This window comes from Schistocerca cancellata, chromosome 2 (genome assembly GCF_023864275.1).
Source record: "Schistocerca cancellata isolate TAMUIC-IGC-003103 chromosome 2, iqSchCanc2.1, whole genome shotgun sequence".
In the NCBI taxonomy this organism is placed as follows: Eukaryota; Metazoa; Arthropoda; class Insecta; order Orthoptera; family Acrididae; genus Schistocerca; species Schistocerca cancellata.
The window spans coordinates 260,006,762-260,033,023 of record NC_064627.1 but is presented as its reverse complement, the minus strand read 5'-3'; the positions used below and the strand labels follow the sequence as shown (position 1 = coordinate 260,033,023).

At 44.7% G+C, this 26,262-nt stretch overlaps 1 protein-coding gene across 1 annotated transcript in view; it reads left to right on the top strand.

Annotated features, from left to right (window-relative positions):
* The first annotated feature begins 1,062 nt into the window (after window positions 1-1,062).
* Window positions 1,063-26,262, top strand: part of LOC126145014 (allergen Cr-PI-like) — a 39,308-nt gene continuing 14,108 nt past the window's right edge. Inside the window, exons 1-4 of the mRNA XM_049915526.1 lie at window positions 1,063-1,171; window positions 19,106-19,239; window positions 19,524-19,682; window positions 19,753-19,930. Coding sequence (XP_049771483.1) covers window positions 1,096-1,171; window positions 19,106-19,239; window positions 19,524-19,682; window positions 19,753-19,930 — 547 coding nt within the window. The 5' untranslated portion in view covers window positions 1,063-1,095. The remainder of the gene's footprint in view (window positions 1,172-19,105; window positions 19,240-19,523; window positions 19,683-19,752; window positions 19,931-26,262) is intronic.

The following is a 26,262-nucleotide window of genomic DNA, read 5'->3' as shown; positions in this document are numbered from 1 at the left end:
GACGTACACATTTTTCACAACGCTGACGCCATGATTCCATGGCAGCGGCGAAGGCTTCTTTAGGAGTCTGTTTTGACCACTGGTAAATCGCTGAGGCAATAGCAGCACGGCTGGTGAATGTGCGGCCACGGAGTGTGTCTTTCATTGTTGGAAAAAGCCAAAAGTCACTATGAGCCAGGTCAGGTGAGTAGGGAGCATGAGGAATCACTTCAAAGTTGTTATCACTAAGAAACTGTTGCGTAACATTAGCTCGATGTGCTGGTGCGTTGTCTTGGTGAAACAGCACACGCGCAGTCCTTCCCGGACGTTTTTGTTGCAGTGCAGGAAGGAATTTGTTCTTCAAAACATTTTCGTAAGATGCACCTGTTACCGAGTGCCCTTTGGAACGCAATGGGTAACGATTACGCCCTCGCTGTCCCAGAACATGGACACCATCATTTTTTTCAGCACTGGCGGTTACACGAAATTTTTTTGGTGGCGGTGAATCTGTGTGCTTCCATTGAGCTGACTGGCACTTCAGTGTATATTCATTTTCACTTTAAAATATTTGCTTGATGCTTCTAACATGTAGATTCAAAGTGAGTAGGCGGCAAGCTCTGCTAGTAATGACGGTTTGGTGAAAATACAATTTTTTCCCATCTTCCCTTGGAAATAACAATTACCGAAACGCAGTGGTTAATTGGTACCATAATATGAAGGTCGTAAATTAGAATGATGAATGGTATAAACAATCGTGCGTTCCTGAGAGGGACCGATTCAGATGCTGATTACCTCATTCCGGAGTAGGTACACATGTGAAGCGTATGGGAGCTGTGTCGGCTTTGACGGAAACGTCAGCCGAGAACAGTGGGAGGAATTATGAATAGCGGCCAGTGGCGAGTAGTTGGTCCCTGGAGAGTTATCTGCAAATAGCGGTGGGCCACGATTGGCCAGTCCGAATAGGGTAGAGGGGGGAGGGGTGGGCGGCCGGGCTGGCAGACTGCGCGACGACACTGTCGGCCCCCCGTATAAAAGACGCCGCCGCCGCCGCCGCCGCCGCCGCCACACTTCGGCAGACGACTCGGCTTAGACGCCCAGCGGTACACGACGGGCACCATGAGGACCTCTGTGATGCTGCTGCTGGCCTCCTTGGCCCTGCTGGGACTGGCTCCCGGCCTCAATTGTGGTACAGGTTAGTTGACTTCCATCACCCCGGCTCTCACCCCATATGTCGTCGGAAGTACGTACCAGAGGTGAATGTATAATATAACATATGGTGAACATCTAAGTATAATATTTACCGTTTATTCATAACCCAATGTGGTTCTCTTCATCAACTTTTTATTGACTTATTTCTTTATTTGATATGACCTCTTACTGGTTTCACATCCTATTTCTTATAAAAAAAAGTCTTCTCGGCGCTACTGCTCTGTATTATATGTTATAACTTTTTACTTTACTTACATTCTTCTCTCTGCCTCACCATACAGTGCCATAAAACTACCCCGAATTTCGTTTCAGTATGTCCTTTACACGACTCTTCTATCAGTTCTTTCCTAGGACTACTTATCTCCTCATTTACTTCCAGCAGCAGTTAGTTTATTACTACCTCGAACTAGACACCTTCAAATTATTCTATCTTCTTTATTGATTTCCACAGAACATATGTCACCTATACCCAATTTTCTCCTCTGATTTATAGTTTCCGTTATCTCTTCCTTTTCTCACACTCTCTCTCTCTCTCTCTCCCTCTCTCTCTCTCACACACACACACACACATACACATGCACAGTATTCCATATTTCGAGAGGCACTAATATGTATCAAAACAACAAACAAATATCCAGTTAGCACTCGTCAACTACTGCTCTTTTCCTAAACCAATATTCAAAATTTCACTCTTTTCGTTGATAATACTCGTCAAGATTATTTCAAAATACTCGAAGCGTTTGGTGGATTGATAAGAAAAAAGGAATATATCATTGATCATTGAAAAGAAGAAGTGTCTGGATGACAGGACATGTCTTAAGACATCAGGGAATAATTTCCATACTGTGAGAGCGAGCTGTTGAGGGTGAAACTGTAGGGCAAGGCAGAAGCCAGAATACATCCAACGAATAACAGAGAACGTAGGGTGCAAGTGCGACTATTACATGAAGAGATCAGCACGGGAGAGGTTTCCGTAGTGGGCCACATCAAACCAATTAGAAGGCTGACGACTTCTGAGTCATCAGTCTTCTGACTGGACTGAACCAGTCCGCCATGAATTTCTTTCCTATGGCAACCTCTTCATCTTGAGTGGCACTTGCACCTTACTTCCTCAATTATTTGTTGGATATATTCCAATCTCCATGTTCCTCTACAGCTTTTAGAGTCTATAATTCCCTCTAATACCAAGTAAGTTATTTACTGGCGTCTTACCACATGTCCGATCGTCCTGTCCCTTCTTCTTGCCAGTGATTTCCATATCGTCTTCTCTTCGCTGATTCTGAGAAGCCCTCTTCATTTCTTACCTTATCAGTCCATCTAATTTTCAAAATTCTTCTGTAGTACCACATCTCAAATGCTTAGATTTTCTTCTGTTCCGGTTTTCCCAGAGTCCATGTTTCACTACCACACAACGCTGTTCTCCAAATGTATATTCTCACAAATTTCTTCTTCAAATTAATGCCTATGTTTGATTCTAGTAGACTTCTCTTGGCCATGAATGTCCACTTTCCCAGTGCTCATCTGCTTTTGATGTCCTCCTTGCTACGTCCATCATGGGTTATTTTGCTGCCTAGGCAGCAGAATTCCTTAACTTCGTCTGCTTTGTGACCACCAATTTCTCCGATGCTCATTTCTCCTGCTTCTCATTACTTCCGTCTTTCTTCAGCGTAATCTCAGTCCATATTCTGTACTCATTACACTGCTTATTCCACTCAACACATCTTTTAATTCTTCAGCTTCTCTGACGATAGCAATGTCATTAGCGAACATTGTCGTTGATATCCTTTCACCTCGGATTTTAATCCCGCTCTTGAACCTTTCTTTTATTTCCGTCATTGCTTCGTCGATGTATAGTGGAACAGTAGGGGCGAAAGAGGTAATCCCTGCATTACCCCGTTTTAGTCCGAGCATTTCTTTCTTTGTCTTCCAGTCTGATCGGTGCCTCTTGTTTCTTGTACAGATTGTACGAATACATTGCTCGACTTTCTCTATAGCTTAAGCCTATTTTTCTCAGAATTTCAAACATCTTATTAATGTTGCCGCCCTTGCTTTTAATTTCACCAAAAGTTTTTTTGACTTTGCTATAGGCTGAGTCAGTCATTCTGACGGTCATTTCTGTTTCGATTTCTTCACATTTTTCCTGTAGCCATTTTGCCTTGGATTCCATGCACTTTCTATTTATTTTATTCCTGAACGATTTATATTGTCCTGTTCCTTTCAATTCGTGAGCGCCTTTGTACTTCCTCCTTTCGTCGATCAAGTATTTCACCTGTTACCCCAGTATTTATCTTTCCAACATCTGTGCTTGTTCTTTTTAGAGGTGTCCACTACTCTTCAGTTTAACGTCTTACTGTTGTGGTCTTCTTTATCGCAGTATCCACATCTTTAGCGCACTTCAAACCGTTCTCAATATTTCTAAGTACTTTAGTATCCCACTTCCTTCCACTCTGATTCTTCTGTACGATTCTCTTTAACGTCAGCCTCCTCTTCATCATTAATAAATTGTGATCGGGGTCTATATCTGCTTCCGGGTACGCCTTAAAATCCGGTACCTAATTTCGGAATCTCTGTCTGACCATGATGTAATCTAGCTGGAAACGTCCCGTATCTCCAGGTGTTTATCCAAGTATACCTCCTCCACTGATTTTTCAGCAGTGTATTTGCTATTACTAACTGTAATATATTGGAGAACTCGATTACTCTTTCTCATTCCTACTACCTACCTCACATTCTTCCTTTCACTCTTTTCTTATTCCTTACTTTACAAACGCATTCCAGTCTCTCATGAGTATTAGTTTTCATTTCACTTTTGCATACTGAATTACCTGTTCAGTATCCTCATATACGTTTACTATCTCTTCATCTTCTGCTTGTGCCATCGCCGTGTACGTCTTAACTGTTTTTGTCATCATTGGTTTGCTGTCGAATCTAATGAGAACAACCCTATCACTGAACTGTTCACTCTCTGACCTATCTTTCTATTTATAACGGATCATACTCCAGTTATAACATTTGCTGCCGGTGGTGATATTACTCTGCATGTGTCGTACAACAAATCCGTATTTTCTTTCCACTTCAATTCACCGACCACCACTATATTAAGAGTGAGCCTTGGTATTTCCCTTTTTAGATTTTTTAGCTTCCCTACCACTTTCAAAATTCTGACATGTCTTGGTCTGAGTCACAGAACATTACCCCTTCCTAGGTTGTTCCATATTTTCTCGTTGTCATCTAACCTTTGGCAATCTCCTCTCGGAGTTTCGAATGGGGGTGTAATCCGGAATCTTTTGTCAATGAGAAGATCATCATCACACCTTTACAATCACAGGCCACATATCATGTGGATACACTTTATGGATCTTTAATTCAGTGGTTTCATTGCCTTCTGCATCCTCATGCAGTTGATTATTGCTAAGTCTTCCCCTTTAGAGGCAGTTTCCCACCGTAAGAACAAGAGAATGCCCTGAACCTCTGTCCGCTCCTCTGCCCTCTTTGACGAAGCTGTTGATAGAACAACGGTGACTTCCTATGCCGGAAGTCTTCGGCGGTCAGTGCTGATGATTTTTATCAGAAATTTAAGCAGTGGTTCGGTTCGAATCCGGGACCTAGAAAGTTTTAATTACCAGTCAAAGACACTACCTCTAGACCGCGGGTTCACCTGACTAGTGACTTCCTCCCTTTCGTCTCTCCTTTATTAATCGTTATGGACCAGTGAACTAGGCGTAGCGTCTTTGACTAGTAATGGAAACATCCTGGATTCCGAGTTCAAACCCAGCTACTGCTTAAAATTTGAGTAACGATCATCAGACTTGACAGCCTAAGTCACAAAGCGTTGTCAAAGAGTGCGGAAGAGCGGACAGAGCGTCATGACAACCTCTAGCTATTGGGGCGGGAAACTGCCCCTAAAAGGTGGCAGTATCATCAACGGCGTGAGGATGCAGAAGCAAAATAAATCATTCCATTAAAGACTCACACTTGGTATTCACAGGGCGTGTCTGTTGTAACTGGGGAAGTGTCTTAGTGATATCTATATTGGTGAAGAACTCCAGATTAGCCCCCTATTGCGATGTCCGGGAAGGCACTGCCATGGGGGCAAATTGAATAAACGATGAAACTTTAATATTCTACGAGTCGAAGTGTGGAATGCCATAAGTTTGAATGTTAAAGGAAAGTTAGAAAATTTGAAAAGGGAGATGGAAAGACTCAGTCTAGATGTAGCCGAGGTCACTGAAGTGAAATGGAAAGAAGGTATGGATTTCTGGTCGGACGAGTAAAAGCTAATATCAACAGAAGCAGGAAATGATATAACACGAATAGGATTAGTTATGAATAGGAAGGAAGTACAAAGATAGAGATACTGTGAACAGATCAGTGATAGGGTTGTTCTCATCAGATTCGGCAACAAACCAACGTCGACAACAATAGTTCAGATAGTAGGTAAAAAAGAGATGAAAATCAAACATTCGCGGGGGACTGGAGTGAGGTTGTAGCGGAAGGATGGAAGAAAGAGTTACGGAAGAACGTGGGCTTGGTATAGGTTAGTGGGTTTCTGTGAAAAGTTCGGTGATAGAGTTGATCTCCTCAAAATCGACAGTAAACTAACACCAACAACTATAGTTCTGGTATACAAAGCGAAGTCTCATGCAGAAGATTAAGAGACTGAGAAAGAACGGGTAATTCAGTAGTTCACAGGAGATGACAATCTGTCAGTCACGGAGAATTGGAACACGCTAGTAGGTGAAGGAATATAAGCCAGTTATGGGAGAATTTGGGCTTGTTAGTTGGCAGAGAGTAGAAAAAGTAATTGACTTCTGCAACAAATTTCAACTATTAATGGCGTAAAACTCTGTTAAAAAGTCACAGAAGGATTAGGTATACTTGGTAAAGGCCCAGAGGCACAAGAATATCTCAGATGGATTATAATATGGCCAGATTGGGATTCGGGAATTGGACTGTAAGGTGCGTTGTTATAAATTCAAAACTGTGATATGACATGCGTGCAAATTACCAATGTGATCATCCTTCGGTGGAAGCCAGAAATGTAGTAAATTCAAAGAGCATACAGCGAAATCAAACAGCAAGTTTATAATGTGATTCTTCAACTTCTCCCGGCGTATTTCTTGCTCGAACAGTCCACGGGTGTGCTGCCGGTACATAGTGTCCAACGGGCACAATATTTCGGCGATCAGACATGTCGCCATCGTCAGGTGCGCTGACGACCTGAGCTCCTGAGGGCGGGCGGCCGTCCTAAACCCCCTTCCCCCGCGAGGCGTTCTCTCCGCGGTCCGCGCCCGTGGCCGCGCATCGGCGGTCGCTGAGAGGCTGGCGTCGGCGTCGGTGTAACTGCCTTGTCCGCCCTGGTCGCCCGTTCGTTTTCTTTGCTGAGCCTCTTTTTCATTAGACTCAGTGCTGGTTCCCATGCCTTGCTGAGGTTATAGCCGCAATCTCAGTTCGTCAGCGCACCTGACCATGGCGACATGTCTGATCGCCGAAATATTGTGCCCGTTGGACACCATGGACCTGCAGTACACCCGTGGAATGTTCGAGCAGCAAGTTTATAAGTTCTAGGGATTGACACTTAGACCAAACAGATTAAGTAAAGGGTTAAAACATGGAGTGTTTAAAGTTGTTACAATGCGTTTTATACAAATACAGATCTCAGGACCGATTTGACCTGACATTTTGCTGTGCCATGGACTCGACTAGCATATTAAGGGATTAGGAGGGGTGGAAATGGAACGCTTCACCATTCTTCGTAGTCAGCTGTTGTGCGGTGGTGTGGGCGGCATACGCTGTATGAGTACGGCAATCATATCGTAGCTGCATGGCGGCGACTTGGCAGTCAGCATGTGTCTTCCGCGGCTTTTGCGGCGAGGCTGGGACAGTTTCCGCGTTGACTGGCCGCGGCGGTTGAGTTTCAGAAGCTGCGTCCCCGCAGTGTTGGGAAGTGCATGTCAGGGCAGGAAACTGTAATGTGCAGTCGAGTGTTTAATTCCCACGCACTGGACCGCAAGTGTTCATCCATTTAGCATGTAACAGAAAAAAGAGTAAATCACAAAGTACTGGCGAACATTCAGACGGGAGCAAGGATGAAATTCGAGGTCCGCAGACTAAATAAACAATGGGCTGTCGAGCTTCCATGACGTCTTGCTTTCACGCTGTCTGGCCAGCTATCTCTTCGTCTCTCCTGATTCTCCTCAGCTCACAGAATGTCAGAATTTTTCGTCCTCTCAGTCACTGATGGGCCGAATATGCAACACCACCCACTGACTGATCGCAATTTCGTGATCATGCCTCCCACTGCAGGGTGGAAATTTCCAATCTTATGTGGGCTGACATGTGACTCGGGCACTCTCGTTTTTCTCACGTTGTCTCTGTCGAGACCATTGCCAGCATTGGTCACAATCAATCCAGAACATTTTTCTGATGTTTGGCCGTATTCTCTAGTTGTTGTGAATGCAGCCAATCTGCTGGTGTTAGGAACTTATAAGCATCTTTCTCACAGTCCGCCCAACATTTTTAGGCAGGCAATTTCTTCTGCAGCGTTCGAAAGGTTCAAATGCCTCCGTGTGTGTATCCTTGGCGCTTTAATGTCTTCAGTCTGTCTTGGTGCCTGCAGGGCTCAACGAATTATCATCACGTTTCTCACTGTCCGCCAAAATCTTTAAGGTTAGCCAATTCTTCTGGAGACATCCAGAACTCTAACACGTCTTTCCTGCCTTAAGGACGTTTTAACATCCACGCATCGTCCAAATGCCTGCAGAGGCAGCGGTTTTTTTTCATCGTCTGCCAGTCTCAACATAAGGCGTTTATTCTAAAGAGAGCCAAGGAAATTCACAAACCTCCTTCCTGCATTCGCGCCTGCACCTCTCCGCAGTTTTAACATCGGTTCCCGTCAGGTCACCGAAGTTGAGCGCTGTTGGACTCTTCTGGCATTTGGATGGGTCACGGTTTAGGTCTGGCGAGCACTATTGACAAGCAGGATGCACTCAGCCCTTGTGAGGCCAATTTAGGAGTTACTTGATTGAAAAGTTGCATCGCTGATCACGAAAACTGACAGCAGCTAGGAGAACCGTGTGCGGACAACATGCCCCTCCATATCCGCATCCAGTGACGCCTGACGGCGGAAAATGACATGGTGCTTGGTCGGTACCGTTGGCCCTTAAGAAGCCTGTTTGGACGGTGTCCACACTTCCAAGTTGTCCCTGCCAACAGTCCCAAGACGCTCCCAACTTCCTGGCTGGTGGTGAAAGTGCCTGGCTACGAAGGTATTTCACAGCTCCTTGTTTCTTAGCTCTTGATACATTTGGTTGAGTCTCACGACAGGTCGTGAGAAAAGTAATGACACTGAGAACACTGCTAGAAATCTGACAACGCTGTGTTCTTCTACTTGTGTAGACCAGTGTGTTCACCCCTTTCAGATGCTCAATCCGAGTTTCATCACCTTGCATCTATCACGTGATTTTTGGGGAGCGCCATTATTGTAGCTGTGTTTTTGTTGTGTGCTACTAAAATGTAACAGCGTAATTTATGGTAGAGCAACATTATGCCATCAAGTTTTGTATTAACCTCGGGGAATTCGTGAATGTGATCTTTCAAAAGTTGAAACAGGCGTATGGGAAACGTTTCTTATCAAGAGTACAACTTTTCTACTGGCACAAATCATTTTTGGAAAGCCGGGAACACTCTGATCGTGAACCTCATCAGAATTTGTTCCTCTACGACAACAAAGTGTTTTACAAAGGTGTCCTTGAAAGGCTCAGGAAAAGGGTGAATCGAGTGAGACCGGTTGTTGCAGACAAGTGCTCCATGCCACGCTGCTACTTCCGTCATGGAATTTTTCACCTCAAAGGGCATTTTTTCTTTTCCCGGATCTGAGAAATATCTTAAAAGGACGTCAGTTTGGGACCCTTGTGAACACTCAAAAGAATGTGATAGGCATGTTAAAGGTCCTACCAGTTGAAGCCTTCTGCACTTCTAACAAGTATGGGAACAACTACTCCGCCGATGTATAACTGCCGAAGGGAACCACTTTGAAGGGGACAGCACTGTTGTTTCAAAAAAATAAAAACTCTGGTGGATAAAAGATAAGTCTCAGCACTTTTTTCTCACACACCTCGTGTGTTCACCTGACGAGTCGCACATACACCTATAGAAAATGAAAAATCTTAAAATCTTCACTCCATCATATTAACACACAAAAATTGCACTTCACACACAAGTTCCGGGTTTTTGTTTTTGAGATGTGATGTTTTTAGTTGTATCCTAGCGTGTCAAGCTTGGTTGGCCGTTGATAAATCTATACAAGATACACATCAATAGACACACGAAGTTCAACAATAAGTAAAGAATACATGAAGAACATACAACACACTGAACATGTGCCGACAATGTCACAAATGTAAATAAGACATACACACAAGCAGCATGGAATTAGGATCTGTGAAAATAAAAATAAACCATGTGCAGCAATAATTTTCGTTATGGAGATGTATATGAGAAACGAAAACTCTATTCACGTGTAAGATACATAGAACTAAGGCGTCTGAAACACACATAAACAGTACCCAGTAATGATATTCATAAATAAGTTGTGAATCACAAGCAACATTATGAGAAACACACAAGACACATATAATTAAGAAATCAATCGTACACAGTTACAATGTCCGTCGAGTTCTATAAAAAAGGTACAAGCTGAGTGTCAGTTGCCGAGCGGGATTAGCCGAGCGGTCTACGGCGCTGCTCTCATGGACTGTGCGGCTGGTCCCGGCGGAGGTTCGAGTCCTCCCGCGGGCAGGGGTGTGTGTGTTTGTCCTTGGGATAATTTAGGTTAAGTAGCGTGTAAGCTTAGGGACTGATGACCTTAGCAGTTAAGTCCCATAAAATTTCACACACATTTGAACATTTTTTGAGTGTCAGTTCCAAATGTTTGTTCACGCAGAACAATAAATATTAGTGAGACACATTCTTAGAGTACCATTGATCAGGCCGGATAGGATGGGATGGGTAATACCTTAACGTTGTTAACAACAACTCCTCCGCGAGTTTGGTTCTCACCGTAAAAATAGTGGTGTCTTCCGGTCTATCACACTAACTACAGTCATCAGGAATAAGGTACAAATCACCGATCTCTAGAGGCATCCTTCTTGTTTACTACATTTACTAGTGTCAGTTGTGCGAGCCGCTTGAAAGGACTCAAATGTCAACAATAAAAAAAAGAAAACATGCGTGTATTTAAATTCATACACAAAGAAAGAAAAGAAAAAAAAGAAAGGAAGAAAGACGCACCATGAAGGAACTAATTCGGTAGATACGCAGACAAAAAAATGATTACGATTTCAGAAAAATTGAATAATTTATTCAAGAGAAACAGCTTCACAGATTGAGCGAGTCAATAACCCTTTGGCCCACTTCTGGCTCGTATTCAAGCAGTTATCCGGCTTTGCAGTGATGGGCAGAGCTGTTGGATGTCCCCCTGAGAGATATAGTGCTAAATTATGTCCTAATGGCGCGTGAGATCGTCAAAACCCCGAACTGTTTGGAAGGCCCTGTCCATAATGCTCCAAACTTACTCAATTGGGAAAGATCGGGCGACGCTGCTGGCCAAGGTAGGATTTGGCAATCACTAGAAGTGGAAACTGTCACGTGTGCGGACGGGCTTTACATTGCTGAAATGTAAGCCGAGGTTTGGCTTGCTATGAAGGACAACAGAATGGGGCTTAGAACATCTTCGACACACCGCTGTGCTTAAGGGTGTCACGGTGACATCCAAGGGGTCCTGCCATGAAAAGAAATGGCACCCCAGACCATCACTCCTGGATGTCAGGGGATAGTCAGGTTGGTATCCCGTTGTTGTCCAGGGCGTCTCCAGATACTTCACTGGTTATCAGGGCTCAGTTCGAAGCGGGACTCATCAATGAAGACAATTCTACTCCAGTCAATGTGATTCCAGGTCGAATGCAATTGGCGCCATCTCCGTAATCCAGCACTTCGCTCCCGTCTTGCTCTCCTACGCCCACTATTGTGCCAGTTTTGCTAGTCAATACTCCCCACAAACGCTTGTGGAGCCCTATTTTCCTTTCTCATTGCGCCAGCGTATGCCGTTCTGTTTGTCTTGTTCCTCATTGTCGCCCAACGACCTTAAAATATTGAGGAACTGTTCTCTCGACAGGGCTCGGACGGGTGCACGCTGCACATAAGCAGGAAAGTGTGAGCGCATCGCGCTACACCAAACTTCATCTATCATTTTGTCGTCCAGTTATCCTGCCAGAACGACAAAGCGAACAACGTACGTCGCCAGGGGTTGGCGTGACCGTGACGCATACTGTCCCCGATATACTTTCATCTTCGCACTCGCCAGGTTGCAATATGTCGTCAGAAACGCGGTGCAGAAATCCTTGTAAGTACTGCTGTCGCTAATCGCTACATGAAACCAGGCAGCTTCTTCCTTCTGAGGCGCCTGCCGTGCAAAAAGCAAAGCACTGAATTCCGGCACTCCTTTCGCACGCAGATACGCGTTAAAATTCTTTAGTTACGCCTTAGGGGGAACGCCACGCGATCGAACGAACTTTGACAGTGGTACACTATGTGATCAAAAGTATCCGGACACCTGGCTGAAAATGACTTACAAGTTCGTAGCGCCCTCCACCGGTAATGCTGGAATTCAATATGGCATTGGCCCACCCTTAGCCTTGATGATAGCTTCCACTCTCAGTCATACGTTCAATCAGGTGCTGGAAGGTATCTTGGGGAATGGCAGCCCATTCTTCATGGAGTGCAGCTCTGAGAAGAGGTATTGATGTCGGCCGGTGAGGCATGGCACGAAGTCGACTTTCTAAAACATCGGAAAGGTGTTCTATAGCTTTCAGGTCAGGACTCCGCGCAGGCAGTCCTTTACAAGGATGTTACTGTCGTGTAACCACTCCGACACACGCCATGCATTATGAAGAGGTGCTAAATCATGTTGAAAAATGCAATCGCCATCCCCGAATTGTTCTTCAACAATGGGAAGCAAGAAGCTGCTTAAAACATGAATGTAGGCCTGTGCTGTGATAGTGCCACGCAAAACAACAAGGGGAGCAATCCCCCTCCATGAAAATCACGACCACACCTTAACACCACCGCCTCCGAATTTTACTGTTGGCTCTATACACACTGGCAGATGACGTTCACTGGGTTTTCGTCATACCCACACCCTGCCATCGGATGGCCATATCGTGTGCCCTGATTCGCCACTCCAATCAGCGTTTTCCCACTGTTCAATTGTCCAATGTTTACGCTCCTTACACCAAGGGAGGCGTCGTTTGGCATTTACCAGTGTGATGTTGGGCTTATGAGCAGCCGCTCGACCATGAAATTCAAGTTTTCTCACCTCCCGCCTAACTGTCACAGTACTTGCAGTGGATCCTGATGCTGTTTGGAATTCCTGTGTGATGGCCTGTGCAGATGTCTGCCTATTACACATTACGACCCTCTTCAACTGTTGGCGGTCTCTGGCAGTCAACAGACGAGGTCGGCCTGTACGCGTTTGTGCTGCTGCACGTGTCCCTTCACGTTTCCACTTCACTATCATATGGGAAACAGTGGACGTACGGATGTTTAGGAGTGTGGAAATCTCGCGTACAGACGTATGACACTAGTGGCACCCAATCACCTGATCACGTTCGAAATCCGTGAGTCCCACGGAGCACCCAATTCTGTTCTCTCACGATGTGTAAAGATTACTGAGGTCGCTTGATATGGAGTACCTGGCAGTAGGTGGCAGCACAATGCACCTAATATGAAAAACGTATGTTTCTGGGGGTATCCGGATACTTTTGATCGCTTAGGGTATATCTATACCGCACTTGAGAATTACAGCCTGTAAATCCGTTGGCGTGACCCGTGTTGCAAGGATACTGGCTGTGGCACCATAGATACTTCTCACTCGAGAACAGACACTTTTCTTTGTACGGCATTACAGTGCCTGTGTTATTCCGAATTACGATGCGATGTTCTTTCGGACATATATGCATATTCAAAGGAACAGGCACTGAGAGGACTACAGCCGTTACGAAACATGCGAAATATATTCACAATTGCGGATATGGACAATCATCAGCTATATAATGGATTGACGACAGTGAAAATTTGTGCTGGACTGGGACTCGATCCCGGATTTCCCGCTTATCCGCCGACACCGGGCAAGCGATTTTCATGTAAAAGTCTCGCCTTTACGGGAATGGATGTACGGGTACAGGTTGTATACACATGTTTGACGACAGATGGGGGTTTCGATGTGGCCGTGAGTCACGCTCGGATAGACAAATACACACATCAAAAAAAGTTTTGCATCATCCCTTTCCGGGAACTCCAGAAGATAGACGTCGACTGTGGATATTGTATCACAGACAGAGTCCCTTTGGCTGTTCAGAGATGTCAATAAACCCATCCAAAGACGTAAACAACCACGCGTGAGCAGCGCCTATTAGACTGAGCGGGTCCGACAGCCGATCACTTCCAGTCATTCCAGCAGGAAGGATGTACATGGCTCGTGTTGTGTGTACTTCAACCATGCCTAGAGGGTCAATACCGCGGTTTGATCGCGTCCGCATTGTTACTTTGCGCCAAGAAGGACTCTCAACGTGGGAAGTGTCCAAGTGTCTCGGAGTAACCAAAGTGCTGTTCTTTGAACATGGAGGACATACAGCGATACAGGAACCGTCGATGACATGCCTCGCTCAGGCCGCCCAAGGGCTACTACTGCAGTGGATGACCGCTACCTAAGGATTATGGCTCGGAGGAACCCTGACAGCAACGCCACCATGTTGAATAATGCTTTTCGTGCAGCCATAGGACTTCATGTTACAACTCAAACTGTGCGCAATTTTGCATATGCGCAACTTCACTCCCGACGTCCATGGCGAGGTCCACCTTTGCAACCACGACACTATGCAGCGCGGTACAGATGGGCCCAACAACATGCCGAATGGTCCGCCCCGGATTGGTAACGTTCTCTTCACCGATGAGTGTCGCACGTGCCTTCAACCAGACAATCATCGGAGATGTGTTTGGAGGCGAACCGGTCAGGCCGAACGCCTTAGACACACTGTCCAGGGTGTGCATCTCAAAAATGGCTCTGATCACTATGGGACTCAACATCTGAGGTCATCACTCCCCTAGAACTTAGAACTAATTAAACCTAACTAAGGACATCACACACATCCATGCCCGAGGGAGGATTCGAACCTGCGACCGTAGCGGACGCGCGGTTCCAGACTGTAGCACCTAGAACCGCTCGGCCGACCCGGCCGGCTCGACTAGAGTGGCCAGCATGTTCTCCGTACATGAACCCTATCGAACATGCCTGGAATAGATTGAAAAGGACTGTATATGGACGACGTTCAAATGTTCAAATGTGTGTGAAATCTTATGGGACTGAACTACTAAGGTCATCAGTCCCTAAGCTTACACACTACTTAACCTAAATTATCCTAAGGACAAAACACACACCCATGCCCGAGGGAGGACTCGAACCTCCGCCGGAACCAGTCGCACAGTCCTTGACTGTAGATGGACGACGTGACCCACCAACCACTCTGAGGGACCATGACCATGACTTTTCATACTCCCCACAGAGGTGCCTTGTCTTTCATCACACACTTCCGGACGTTAATCACTTGACCGGTCCATTTCCAGCGGGCTCTGACTTCCGTGCGCCCCTCAGACATGTCCTGTGTTTCCTCACTCAAACCCGAACTTTCCTCAACTGACCTGCCGGTTTCCATATCTGTCAATCTCCTCGAACTCAGTTTCACGGGAAACGTGACCACAAACCAAATGTACTGCGCAGAACGAGCTGCCACAAATAGAACAATTCTCTGACAAGTCTGTTAGCTGCAAATGGAGCAATGGTAACAAGAAACAGAATATTGGCAGTAACGAACTACACATTCTAAATTTGCTTCAGAAAATACAGAGGATTCTGCGAGAGCAAACACACCATCCGTGCGTGTGACACCACTCATAATGAGGTTTGCGTATTCTGTACAGTTATGGGACGTTTATTCTGTCTGAGTCGTGTCTGAAACTTTAATAAAAGTTCTCATACTAGTAATAAGGTGAAAATTACATCAAAGCGAAACTCAGTGTTGTGCACCAAAATGTAAATTAAAATCTCTTATAAGATATGTAGGCAAATTACCAATGAGATCACTCCACGCTGGGAGCGAAAAGTGCAATAAATTCAAACATCACACTGTAAAATCAAAAAGTAAAAAGTTATGGGTTCTAGAGGTTTGATAGGCAGATCAAACAGATTAATTAAAAGTATGTTTTGGGGGGTATCCGGATACTTTTGATCACATAGTATATGTCTACATCGTACTTGCGAATTACAGCCTGCAAATCCATTGGCGTGACCCGAGTTGCTAGGATACTGGCTGTGGCATCATAGATACTTCTCACTCGAGAACAGACACTTTTCTTTGTACAACATTACGGTGCCTGTGTTATTCCGAATTACGATACTATGTTCCTTTGGGCGTATATGCATGTTCATAGGAACAGGCACTGCGGCGAAACATACGAAATGTATGTTAATGGATGTTTACATTTATTACAACACCTTTTATACAAATAAAAATCTCTGGGATGATGTGACGGGGCGTGGACACGACTCAGATGTTAAGATGTAGAAGAGGAGAGGCGAGGAAAGAATCATTTCATTATTCTTCATAGTCATTTTTGTGGTGGTGTGGGTGGCAGGCGCTAGGTTGGTACTGCGCTCATCTTGTAGTTGGATGGCGGCGGGTTGGTAGTTCGCATCTGTGTTTCCATTTTAACTTGCTGTGGTGGTTCTGATGCAGAAACAGCGCTGTCACAGTGTTGGGAGGAAGACGTCAGGCAAGAAAAGTGTAATGTGCAGTCGAGTGCCTAATTTTCAAGCACTGGGCCGAAAGGATACGTCCATTTACACTATAACGTGAAAATGATAAGTCACAAAGTGGCGATGAACGTTCAGATGGAAGTAAGCTTCAGAATCAAACTCTGCAGACTAATAGACAATGTGCTGACTTAGCCTCCATGTCGTTTTGCTCTAACGGTCTCTCTCGACTCTCCTCAGCTTACAGACTCTCAGCGTCGTCATTGGCGGGTGCGAATTTCCAGTGCCACCCAAAGACTCCTTGCCGCTTTGTGTCCACGCCTCCCAACGCAGGGTGGATATTTCTGATCCTGTGTGAACTGGCGTGCTACTCGCAAACTGTTTTTTTTTTTTTTTCATATTTTCCCTGTCGAGGCCGTTCTCAGTGATGGTCCCATTCAACCCATCCCATTGTTATAGACGGAGAGATGGTCTGGGTTTTCGGCGGGTCAGGGTTTAATTTCTCGTGTCTATTCGTCGTTGTCACTGTGCATGCTGCAAATTAAAATTCACCTACCTCAGAACGGCGTCTGCTCAATGTCCATTCACTCGGCAACGTAGATACTCACAAGAAAAAAATGGTTCAAATGGCTCTGAGCACTATGGGACTCAACATCTTAGGTCATAAGTCCCCTAGAACTTAGAACTACTTAAACCTAACTAACCTAAGGACATCACACACACCCATGCCCGAGGCAGGATTCGAACCTGCGACCGTAGCAGTCCCGCGGTTCCGGACTGCGGCGCCAGAACCGCTAGACCACCGCGGCCGGCTACTCACAAGAGGATGTAAAAGCAACGTTGATAAAAAACACCACCTCTTATCTACAGCCACTCAGATCGCGCAACTCTAGTTATGAAAGAAAGTTCTGTGGAAATACTGTCATCAAATTTTATCGGGCAGTAAGAAAATGGATTGGGTTCTGAAAAATAATGTCCGAAATTTCCACACAATAATTTTTATTTTGTCCTTGATAGCCAAATAAATGGTACTATTCAGTCCACATTTAAACTACTGGCTATTTCCTTCCAGATCACGATTCATACACACATTTCACAAGCACGGAAGCCAGAAATCTGTCCAAACCCGACCCAATTAGACAACATTTTCACAGTCATTAATTTCACCACTAACATTAGTTATTACATTCGGTCCTTTATGTGGATTTCTAAAAAAGAAACTGCTCGACAAAAATGCTCAGTAGTTGAATACTGAAACATATCACGCGGATTCTATGAAGTCCACTATTTCACACGCGAATATCTGTCCAACAGATTTAGTCAAAACCTCTGAAAATTCACCAAGCAGTCCTCAACAACAACTGCTATCGACTTAGCTTACCAATAACTCAAACACTAAGTAATTCTTCATCTTACACATTAGTTTTACTGGCACTAGCAACATGATCGTCCGCATTCAAAGCTAGCGAGCGACTCCCTTCTTCCAGCCTCACTCCCAATATAACAATCAGGTAACGAGTGGGAACCGTCTCAGTTCTGATTGGCTGATCATACTGACTGGCAATCAGAATACTGACTCGTGATCATACTCGCACCAAAACTGGTCTGCACCAACCCTTATACACAGATGCATCTGCGTCAATCTGAATATAAATATTAACGTAATGTTTAATAAACGAAAACGAAAAGACCATAATTCTGGAAATATTCTTTAGATACAGATTTTACTCCAGGTGACTTTCTGGCTGCTCTGTTACAATACAATCACACCTAGGCATACCTCATCAGCAAAATGGGTAAATCCCCTAGGATCATTTTCCCACGACAGAATTGTGTAACTCTTCCCGTTACTTAAGACGGTATATAATCCTATATTGAAATTTGACGAATGGCCCACATACACACTCTCATTTACTCACAGGCTCACATAACACATAATAAAATAAATACTGATTTTATTAGTTCTTTCTGAAGTTATTCTATATTTCATACTACAAAAATTGTAAGGTATTTGAAATTTTTTAAATTAAATTTCAGTTAAATAATCCTATCCCCTGATACTTCAGGTGAGTATTTCAATTGATAACGAAAACCAAGTCATAAATGTTCCCAGGTGAATTTCCTTTCTTAAGTGTAGTTTTTCTAACTTGAAACTAAATTTTTCTATCTCCGAAAATATGCCCGCTAGAGCGCTGAAATATTTGCACCACCTTTCTATTAATAACAAAGGGCAGTATACAAATTTTGAAAGCGATTGCACAAAAACTACTATCCTTTATTTAGATTCTTATAGGTGGTGAATGTACGCGTTCAGTAAGAGATATTGAATGACTTTCCCATGGCAGGCAGTGACAGATGCACGTGTGTCTCCCGGGTAGGCCGCTAGATGTTAGTCCCCGAAGTTACATACAGCAAGCTATCCTAAAACAAACATTCGCTCGAAACAACTTGCGACGCTACAGGTTGCAAAGTTATTTATTTCAGTAACGCTTTTCACCCTTTTGGAGGCTATTCGATTGCGTAAAAGTAACTGAGTATTAAACCCATCTGTCATAGAGTCCTAGAGAACGAGAGGTGGACGTTAATCACATCCACCATAGCAGAGGCAATGCTTACAAAATTATAAACGCGGTATCAACTGTGCATGATATAACAGGTCCGCTTAGCTTTCACACAGATATGAAAGCCATTCTAGGAAATATATATTAGCTGTACACAACCTAAGGTACCCTAACTTATCGAGACACGCGAATAGTTTTCTCGGGTCGATTGTACCTAACATGGACAACTTGTTAACGTTGGAAGAAATCAATTACGAAGTCCTAATGTTAAATGTCGTGGCTAGTACCCCTATCAGTTCCAAATTATTCCATCTGCGGCTGCGACCGTCAGTTGTCGTTTCATGGTGATCTCAAAAATAAAAAAGCGATTTGTAAAAAAATTGTTGCATTACATAAAGAATACGTTTCTTTTTCGTTGTGATGAATGATATTGCTTATGATGTAACTACTGTGCATGAATAAACTGACCACAACGTAACACATTTTACAGCTGACAAGGACTTCCTGATCAGGCAGAAAAAACTTCTGCAGCTCTTATGGCACGTTGGACAACCTGCACTGCTCCCTGAAATGAACGAGATATCCAGTTCCTTTGAACCTGAAGAACGCGTTGCACAGTTCAAGGTACGTGAACCAGCGAAACCAGTGCTTAGCTGTGGCAGGTGCTGTGTTACTAAGAATATCGTATGTAGCAGGACCGCCGGCCGGGGTGGCCGAGCGGTTCTAGGCGCTACAGTCTGGAACCGCGCGAAAGCTACGGTCGCAGGTTCGAATCCTGCCTCGGGCATGGATGTGTGTGATGTCCTTAGGTTAGTTAGTTTTAAGCAGTTCTAAGTTCTAGGGGACTGATGATCTCAGCAGTTAAGTCCCATAGTGCTCAGAACCATTTTTTTTTTTTTTTGTTGCAGGACCCAGAAATTGTCAACCAATTCGTTAAGTACTACACACACGGCTACGTAAAGAAGCGCGGCGAAGAACTGCCGGTGCACTACAAGTACGACGAGCTTCAGGTCAAGGCACTCGTCAACTTCATACACTGCGCCGAGAACTTCGATACCTTCTATAAGGTGGGTACCGGTGTTCATTTCGAATACGACTCAACAACAGAACTTTCTGATTCCTTCTGTCCATCCACAGGCAGCTGCGTGGGCCAGGGAACACGTGAACGAGGATCTGTTCTGGTACGCAATCAACGTTGTCAAGCTACACCGCGATGATCTTTTCCAACTCGCAATGCCGCCCTATTACGAGCTCTACCCCCAGCTCTTCGTTAGTGACGACGTCATCAATGAGGCGTGGAAAGCTACCCTACGAGGTAAGAGCGACAATCTGCTTTCTTCACCATACTTTGTTTACAGTGCAAGCTAATTCCGCGTTTTATCAATCATGTGCTATAGTGAAACTTCCTAGCAAATTCAAATTGTGTGCCGGACCGAGATTCGAACTCAGAACGTTTGCCTTCCGCAGGTGAGTGCTCTACCAACTGAGCTGTCCAAGCACGACTCTGGAATAGTTCTCACAGCTGTACTTCCACCAGTACCTCGTCTCATACCTTCTAAACTTTACAGAAATTCTCCTGTGAAACTTGATGGACTACCGATCATAGAAGAGAGGATATTGCGGAGACATGGATTAGTCACAGTCTGGGGGATGTTTCAAAAACGAAATTTTCACGCTTGCAGCGAAGTGTGTTCTAGTACAAAACTTCATGGCAGATTAAAAATCTGTGCGAGAGGGAGACTCGAACTCGGAACCTTTACCTTTCGCGACCTTGTACTTAAGCCACTGAGCTACCCAAATACGACTGAGGAGCCCTCCTCGCAAACATACTTCCGCTGGTACCTCGTCCTCTACCTTCCAAAGTTCACAGAAATCTCCTAAGGAACTTGCTGGATTAGCGCTTCTGGAAGAAATGCTACTGTGGAGACATGCTTGAGCCACCACCTAGAGGATGTTTCCACAATGAAATTTTCACCGTGCATACGAAACTTCCTGGCAGATTAAAACTGTGTGCCAGACAGAGACTCGAACTCGGGACCTCTGCCTTTCGAGGGCAAGTGCTTTACCGACTGAGCTACACGACTCACGATCCGCCCTCACAGCTTCTGAAGGCAGGAGACGAGGTAATGGTGGAAGAAAAGCTGTCAGAAGTAGTCGTGAGTTGTGGGTGGGCAACTCACACGGTGAAACGCTTGTCTACGAAAGGCAAAGGTCCCGACTTCGAGTCTCGGTGTGGCACACAATTTTAGTCTGCCAGGAAGTGGCATACCAGCGTAAACTCCCCGGAACAATGAAAATTTCTTTCACGTGCTATAGTGTTATTAGGAAATCTAGAGTAGATATCAGATTTAGATGAAGAGCTGTGTTTGGCGTTCAGTGGCTTGATGGACAATTCCAAGACACTCACCGTCATACACACTTGGTGCAGGGACATTCTTCCACCATCATCTTTCCTATCTTCTGACTTTATTCTTCCTAAAAATATGGTTATGGTTCATAACTCGGTTTTCCAAAATTTTGTTGATTTCATTATCTTTTATCTATCCATCTTGAATGCAAGAATCTTGATTATTTTAGAATATTTTTTTCGAATTTATAGTATGTCTTAAAGTTATAATGTGTCATAACCTCTTCCCTGTCTCCATAAATTCCTATCTTCTAAGAATAAACCGCTATTTTTAAGATAAATATTTAAAGCTGCAATCTTATTAATCCCAAATAAGAAATAACGAATTCTGCGCATGCGAAATTTCGTATTGTGAAAGTACGACCCGTAACAAGGTGGCAAGGTCATTTGTAAATGGCAGAAAATAAATAAATAATAAGTAAATAATAATAATCTACCGGTCCCAAGTTTGGTAGTGTCTAAAATACTTTGAAATGTCAAAGATGGCGAAAGCTGTATACTGAAATGTTGTTGGCGTTACCTTATCCATTACAAGTTTTATTGGTACATATTAAATATGATGCCATTCAAATTTAGTTCTTTTTTACAGTGATGTCACAATAGAGCATGCGGTAGAGAGCAATTTTGTACTGTGATTCGTTACTCACTTTCCCCGCACGGTTGTGAAATGTGTCTGCGTCCTTCATATGTACCCTATCGCACGCAGTCTTTCCGCATATGTATGATAGAAGCAGAGTCGTTCTATAATGGCCTCTGAAATATGCTGAGCAGCGTTTAACGAGAAGAAAGCCGTCGTTCCTTACAAGACCATCACGTAAAGTACCTGAATACATCAGACTCACACAATGCTCATTAAAGTACCTATATGACAGCAAACGCAACGTAGTTGATTTACGACCATGATACGCGAATTACAAATAATTATTACATTATAATAATCACATTTTCGCTATAGTATATTAATATTGCAACGTACAGATACACGTACGTGTTACAGAAGCTGAAGATTCAGTGGTTTTACTCAAAAATGAGTTAATTAAGCTATACTTGTTGATGAGTTAATATGATCGCTTCTTTCTTTCTTAACCGATAACAGTGTAGAGTTACAGAACACAGCATGTCATTCTCAATGGAGAGAAGTCTTCCGCAGTAAGAGTGATTTCAGGTGTGCCGCAGGGGAGTGTCGCAGGACCGTTGCTATTCACAATATACACAAATGAACATCGGAAGTTCACTGAGGCTTTTTGCGGCTGATGCTGTGGTACATCGAGAGGTTGTAACAACGGAAAATTGTACTGAAATGCAGGAGGATCTGCAACGAACTGACGCATGGAGCAGGGAATAGCAATTGAATCTCAATGTAGACAAGTGTAATGTGCTGCGAATACTTAGAAAGGAAGATCCTTTATCATTTAGCTACAATATAGCAGGTCAGCTACTGGAAGCAGTTAATTCTGGGAGTAGGCATTAGGAGTGATTTAAAATGGAATGATCATATAAAGTTGATCGTCGGTAAAGCAGATGCCAGACTGAGATTCATTGGAAGAATCCTAAGGAAATGCAATCCGAAAAAAAAGGAAGTAGGTTACAGTACACTAGTTCACCCACTGCTTGAATATTGCTCAGCAGTGTGGGATCCGTACCAAATAGGGTTGATAGAAGAGATAGAGAAGATCCAACGGAGAGCAGCGCGCTTCGTTACACGATCATTTAGTAATCGCGAAAGCGTTACGGAGATGATAGATAAACTCCAGTGGAAGACTCTATAAGAGAGACGCTCAGTAGCTCGGTACGGGCTTTTGTTGAAGTTTCGAGAACATACCTTCAACGAGGAGTCAAGCAGTATATTGCTCCCTCCTACGTATACCTCGCGAAGAGACCATGAGGATAAAATCAGAGAGATAAGAACCCAAACAGAGGGATAAAGAAAATCTTTCTTTCCACGACCAACACGAAACTGGAATAGAAGGGAGAACCGATAGAGGTACTCAAAGTACCCTCCGCCACACACCGTCAGGTGGCTTGCGGAGTATGGATGTAGACGTAGATGTAGATTAAATCTCATTTTCTTTCTGCTTGAGGAGACAGAAAAATACTGAATGATTGAGGAATAAAAACTCCATTAGATATGAATGACGTAAATTTTAGTAGAATCAGTTGCATTCTGCAATATGCGGGAGTGGATAAAAAATATAGAGACAACAAAAACACAACACATTACCTTGCGTAATACGGAGTAATAAGACCGTTGGCGTTCAAAGCAGTTTCTATTCGGCTCGGTGTGAATAAACAGAGATCCTGTACGGTTTTCAAGGGAATATTACACCACTCCTACTGCAAAACAGGTAACGATGATGGAGATGGAGATCGATCACATTTCACGAACTTTCAATAAAGTTAAGCTTGGTTAACTGCGTGCTCGCAAAACCAGTCCTGAAAGATGGGAGCTGTGAGAACATGGGCTCTGCCGTCTTGGAACTCATCATCGCCATTAGGAAACAAACATTATACCGTGGGATCGACTCGATCAGCTTAACTGTTCATATAATCGCTGGCAGTAATGCGACCTACCGGAGAAACCGTCCGCCGCACGTGGTCTCGCGGTAGCGTTCTCGCTTCGCGAGCACGGGGTCTCGGGTTCGATTCCCGGCGCGGTCAGGGATTTTCACCTGCCTCGAGATGACTGGGTGTTTGTGTTATCCTCATCATTTCATCATCATCCAGGAAAGTGGCGAAATTGGACTGAGCAAAGATTGGGTAATTGTACGGGCGCTGATAACCACGCAGTTGAGCGCCCCACAAACCAAACATCATCATCATCATCACCGGAGAAACCATGGGGCTCGTAGCATATCGTCCGCCTGCTTAGTGGAGTGGTAACGTGCTCCCTTCCCATGCCAGCAGGCCCGAGCTCGATTCACTGCTGGGTTGGAGGTTTTCTCCGCTTGTGGACTGGGTGTTATGTTGACCTCATCATCATTTCATCCTCATCACCGGCGCTCAAGTCGTCCAGTGTGGCGTCGACTGCGGTAAGACTTGCACTCGGCGGCCGAACTTCCCTGGCTGCGGCCTCCCGGCCAACAATGCCATACGCTCATTTCATTTCAATTTTTTTTTCATAGAATATCACGATATGGCTGGCCAAATCATCACCGAACACCCGTCATGTTTCTGTCTAGGGACGTAAACTCGACGAGAAGTTGGAAAAGGTATGAAACAAGACTCACCCGCCCAAAATAAAATGTTCAAATGTGTGTGAAATCTTATGGTACTTAACTGCTAAGATCATCCGTCCCTAAGCTTACACACTACTTGACCTAAATTATCCTAAGGACAAACACACACACCCATGCCTGAGGGAGGACTCGAACCTCCGCCGGGACCAGCCGCACAGTCTGACCAAAGTACTTTCTTGCATTGCTCCCTACTCAGTTTTATGGCTTCGCCGTCACGTTTTCCCGCTATGGGCATTGGCACAGCTAATGAGTAGTACTGGAATCCCAGCTCACCCTGCAGTTCCCTGAGTATGGAGATTCCTTCGTGTACTTTCGGTGCTAACAGGGTTCGCGAGTGGTGACTTCCAGTTCTGCAGTGACTTTTGCAGCAGTCGTCCTCTTATTCTTCGTCACAGTTCTCTTCAGCGACCGTCCGTCACGGTCACTCAACTCACACTTTCGTCCGCGTTATGACTTAGCGCGTGATATTTTTCTTCTTTCTTTGCAACATCAGACACTCCGGCTACCTACGTTATGGCAGCATCCAACACACGGGCACCACAAATTTGCCCACGTTTGACTTCACTTAATTCCAACGTAGTACACTCACAGCTACACAGAACATTGTTCTCGCCAGACTGATACACTATTGGCCATTAAAATTGCTACACCAAGAACAAATGCATATGATAAACGGATATTAATTGGACAAATATTATATACTAGAACTGACATGTGATTACATTTTTACACAATTTTGGGTGCATAGATCCTGAAAAATCAGCACCCAGAACAACCACCTCTGGCCGTAATAACGGCCTTTATACGCCTGGGCATTGGGTCAAACAGAGCTTGGATGGCGTGTACAGGTACAACTGCCCATGCAGCTTCTACACGATACCACAGTTCATCAAGAGTAGTGACTGGCGTATTGTGACGAGCCAGTTGCTCGGCCACCATTGACCAGGCGTTTTCAGTTGGTGAGAGATCTGGAGAATATGCTGGCCAGGGCAGCAGCCGAACATTTTCTGTATCCAGAAAGGCCCGTATAGGACCTGCAACATGCGATCGTGCATCATCCTGCTGAAACGTACGGATTCGCAGGGATCAAATGAGGAGTAGAGCCACGAGTCATAACACATCTGAAATGTAACGTCCACTGCTCAAAGTGCCGACAATGCGAACAAGAGGTGACCGAGGCGTGTAACCAATGGCACCCCATACCATCACGCCGGGTGATACGCCAGTATGGCGATGACGAGTACACGCTTCCAATGTGCGTTCACCGCGATGTCGCCAAACACGGATGCGACCATCATCATCCTGTAAACAGAACCTGGATTCAACCGAAAAAATGACGTTTTGCCATTCGTGCACCCAGGTTCGTCGTTGAGTACACCATCGGAGGCGCTGCAGTCTGTGATGCAGCGTCAAGGGTAACCGCAGCCATGGTCTCCGAGCTGATAGTCCATGCTGCTGCAAAAGTCGTCGAACTGTTCGTGCAGATGGTTGTTGTCTTCAAACGTCCCCATCTGTTGACTCAGGGCTCGAGACGTGGCTGCACGATCCGTTACAGCCATGCGGATAAGATGCCTGTCATCTCGACTGCTAGTGATACGAGGCCGTTGGGATCCAGCACGACGTTCCGTATTACCCTCGTGAACCCACCGATCCATATTCTGCTAACAGTCATTGGATCATGGCCAACGCAATCGCGGTAGGTTACAATCCGACCTTTATCAAAGTCGGAAACGTGATGGTACGCATTTCTTCTCCTTACACGAGGCATCACAACAACGTTTGACCAGGCAACGCCGGTCAACTGCTGATTGTGTATGAGAAATCGGTTGGAAACTTTCCTCATGGAGCACGTTGTAGGTGTCGCCACCGGCGCCAACCTTATGTGAATGCTCTGAAAAGCTTATCATTTGCATATCAAAGCATCTGCTTCCTGTCGGTTAAATTTCGCATCTGTAGCACGTCATCTTCGTGGTGTAGCAATTTTAATGGCCAGTAATATACTTG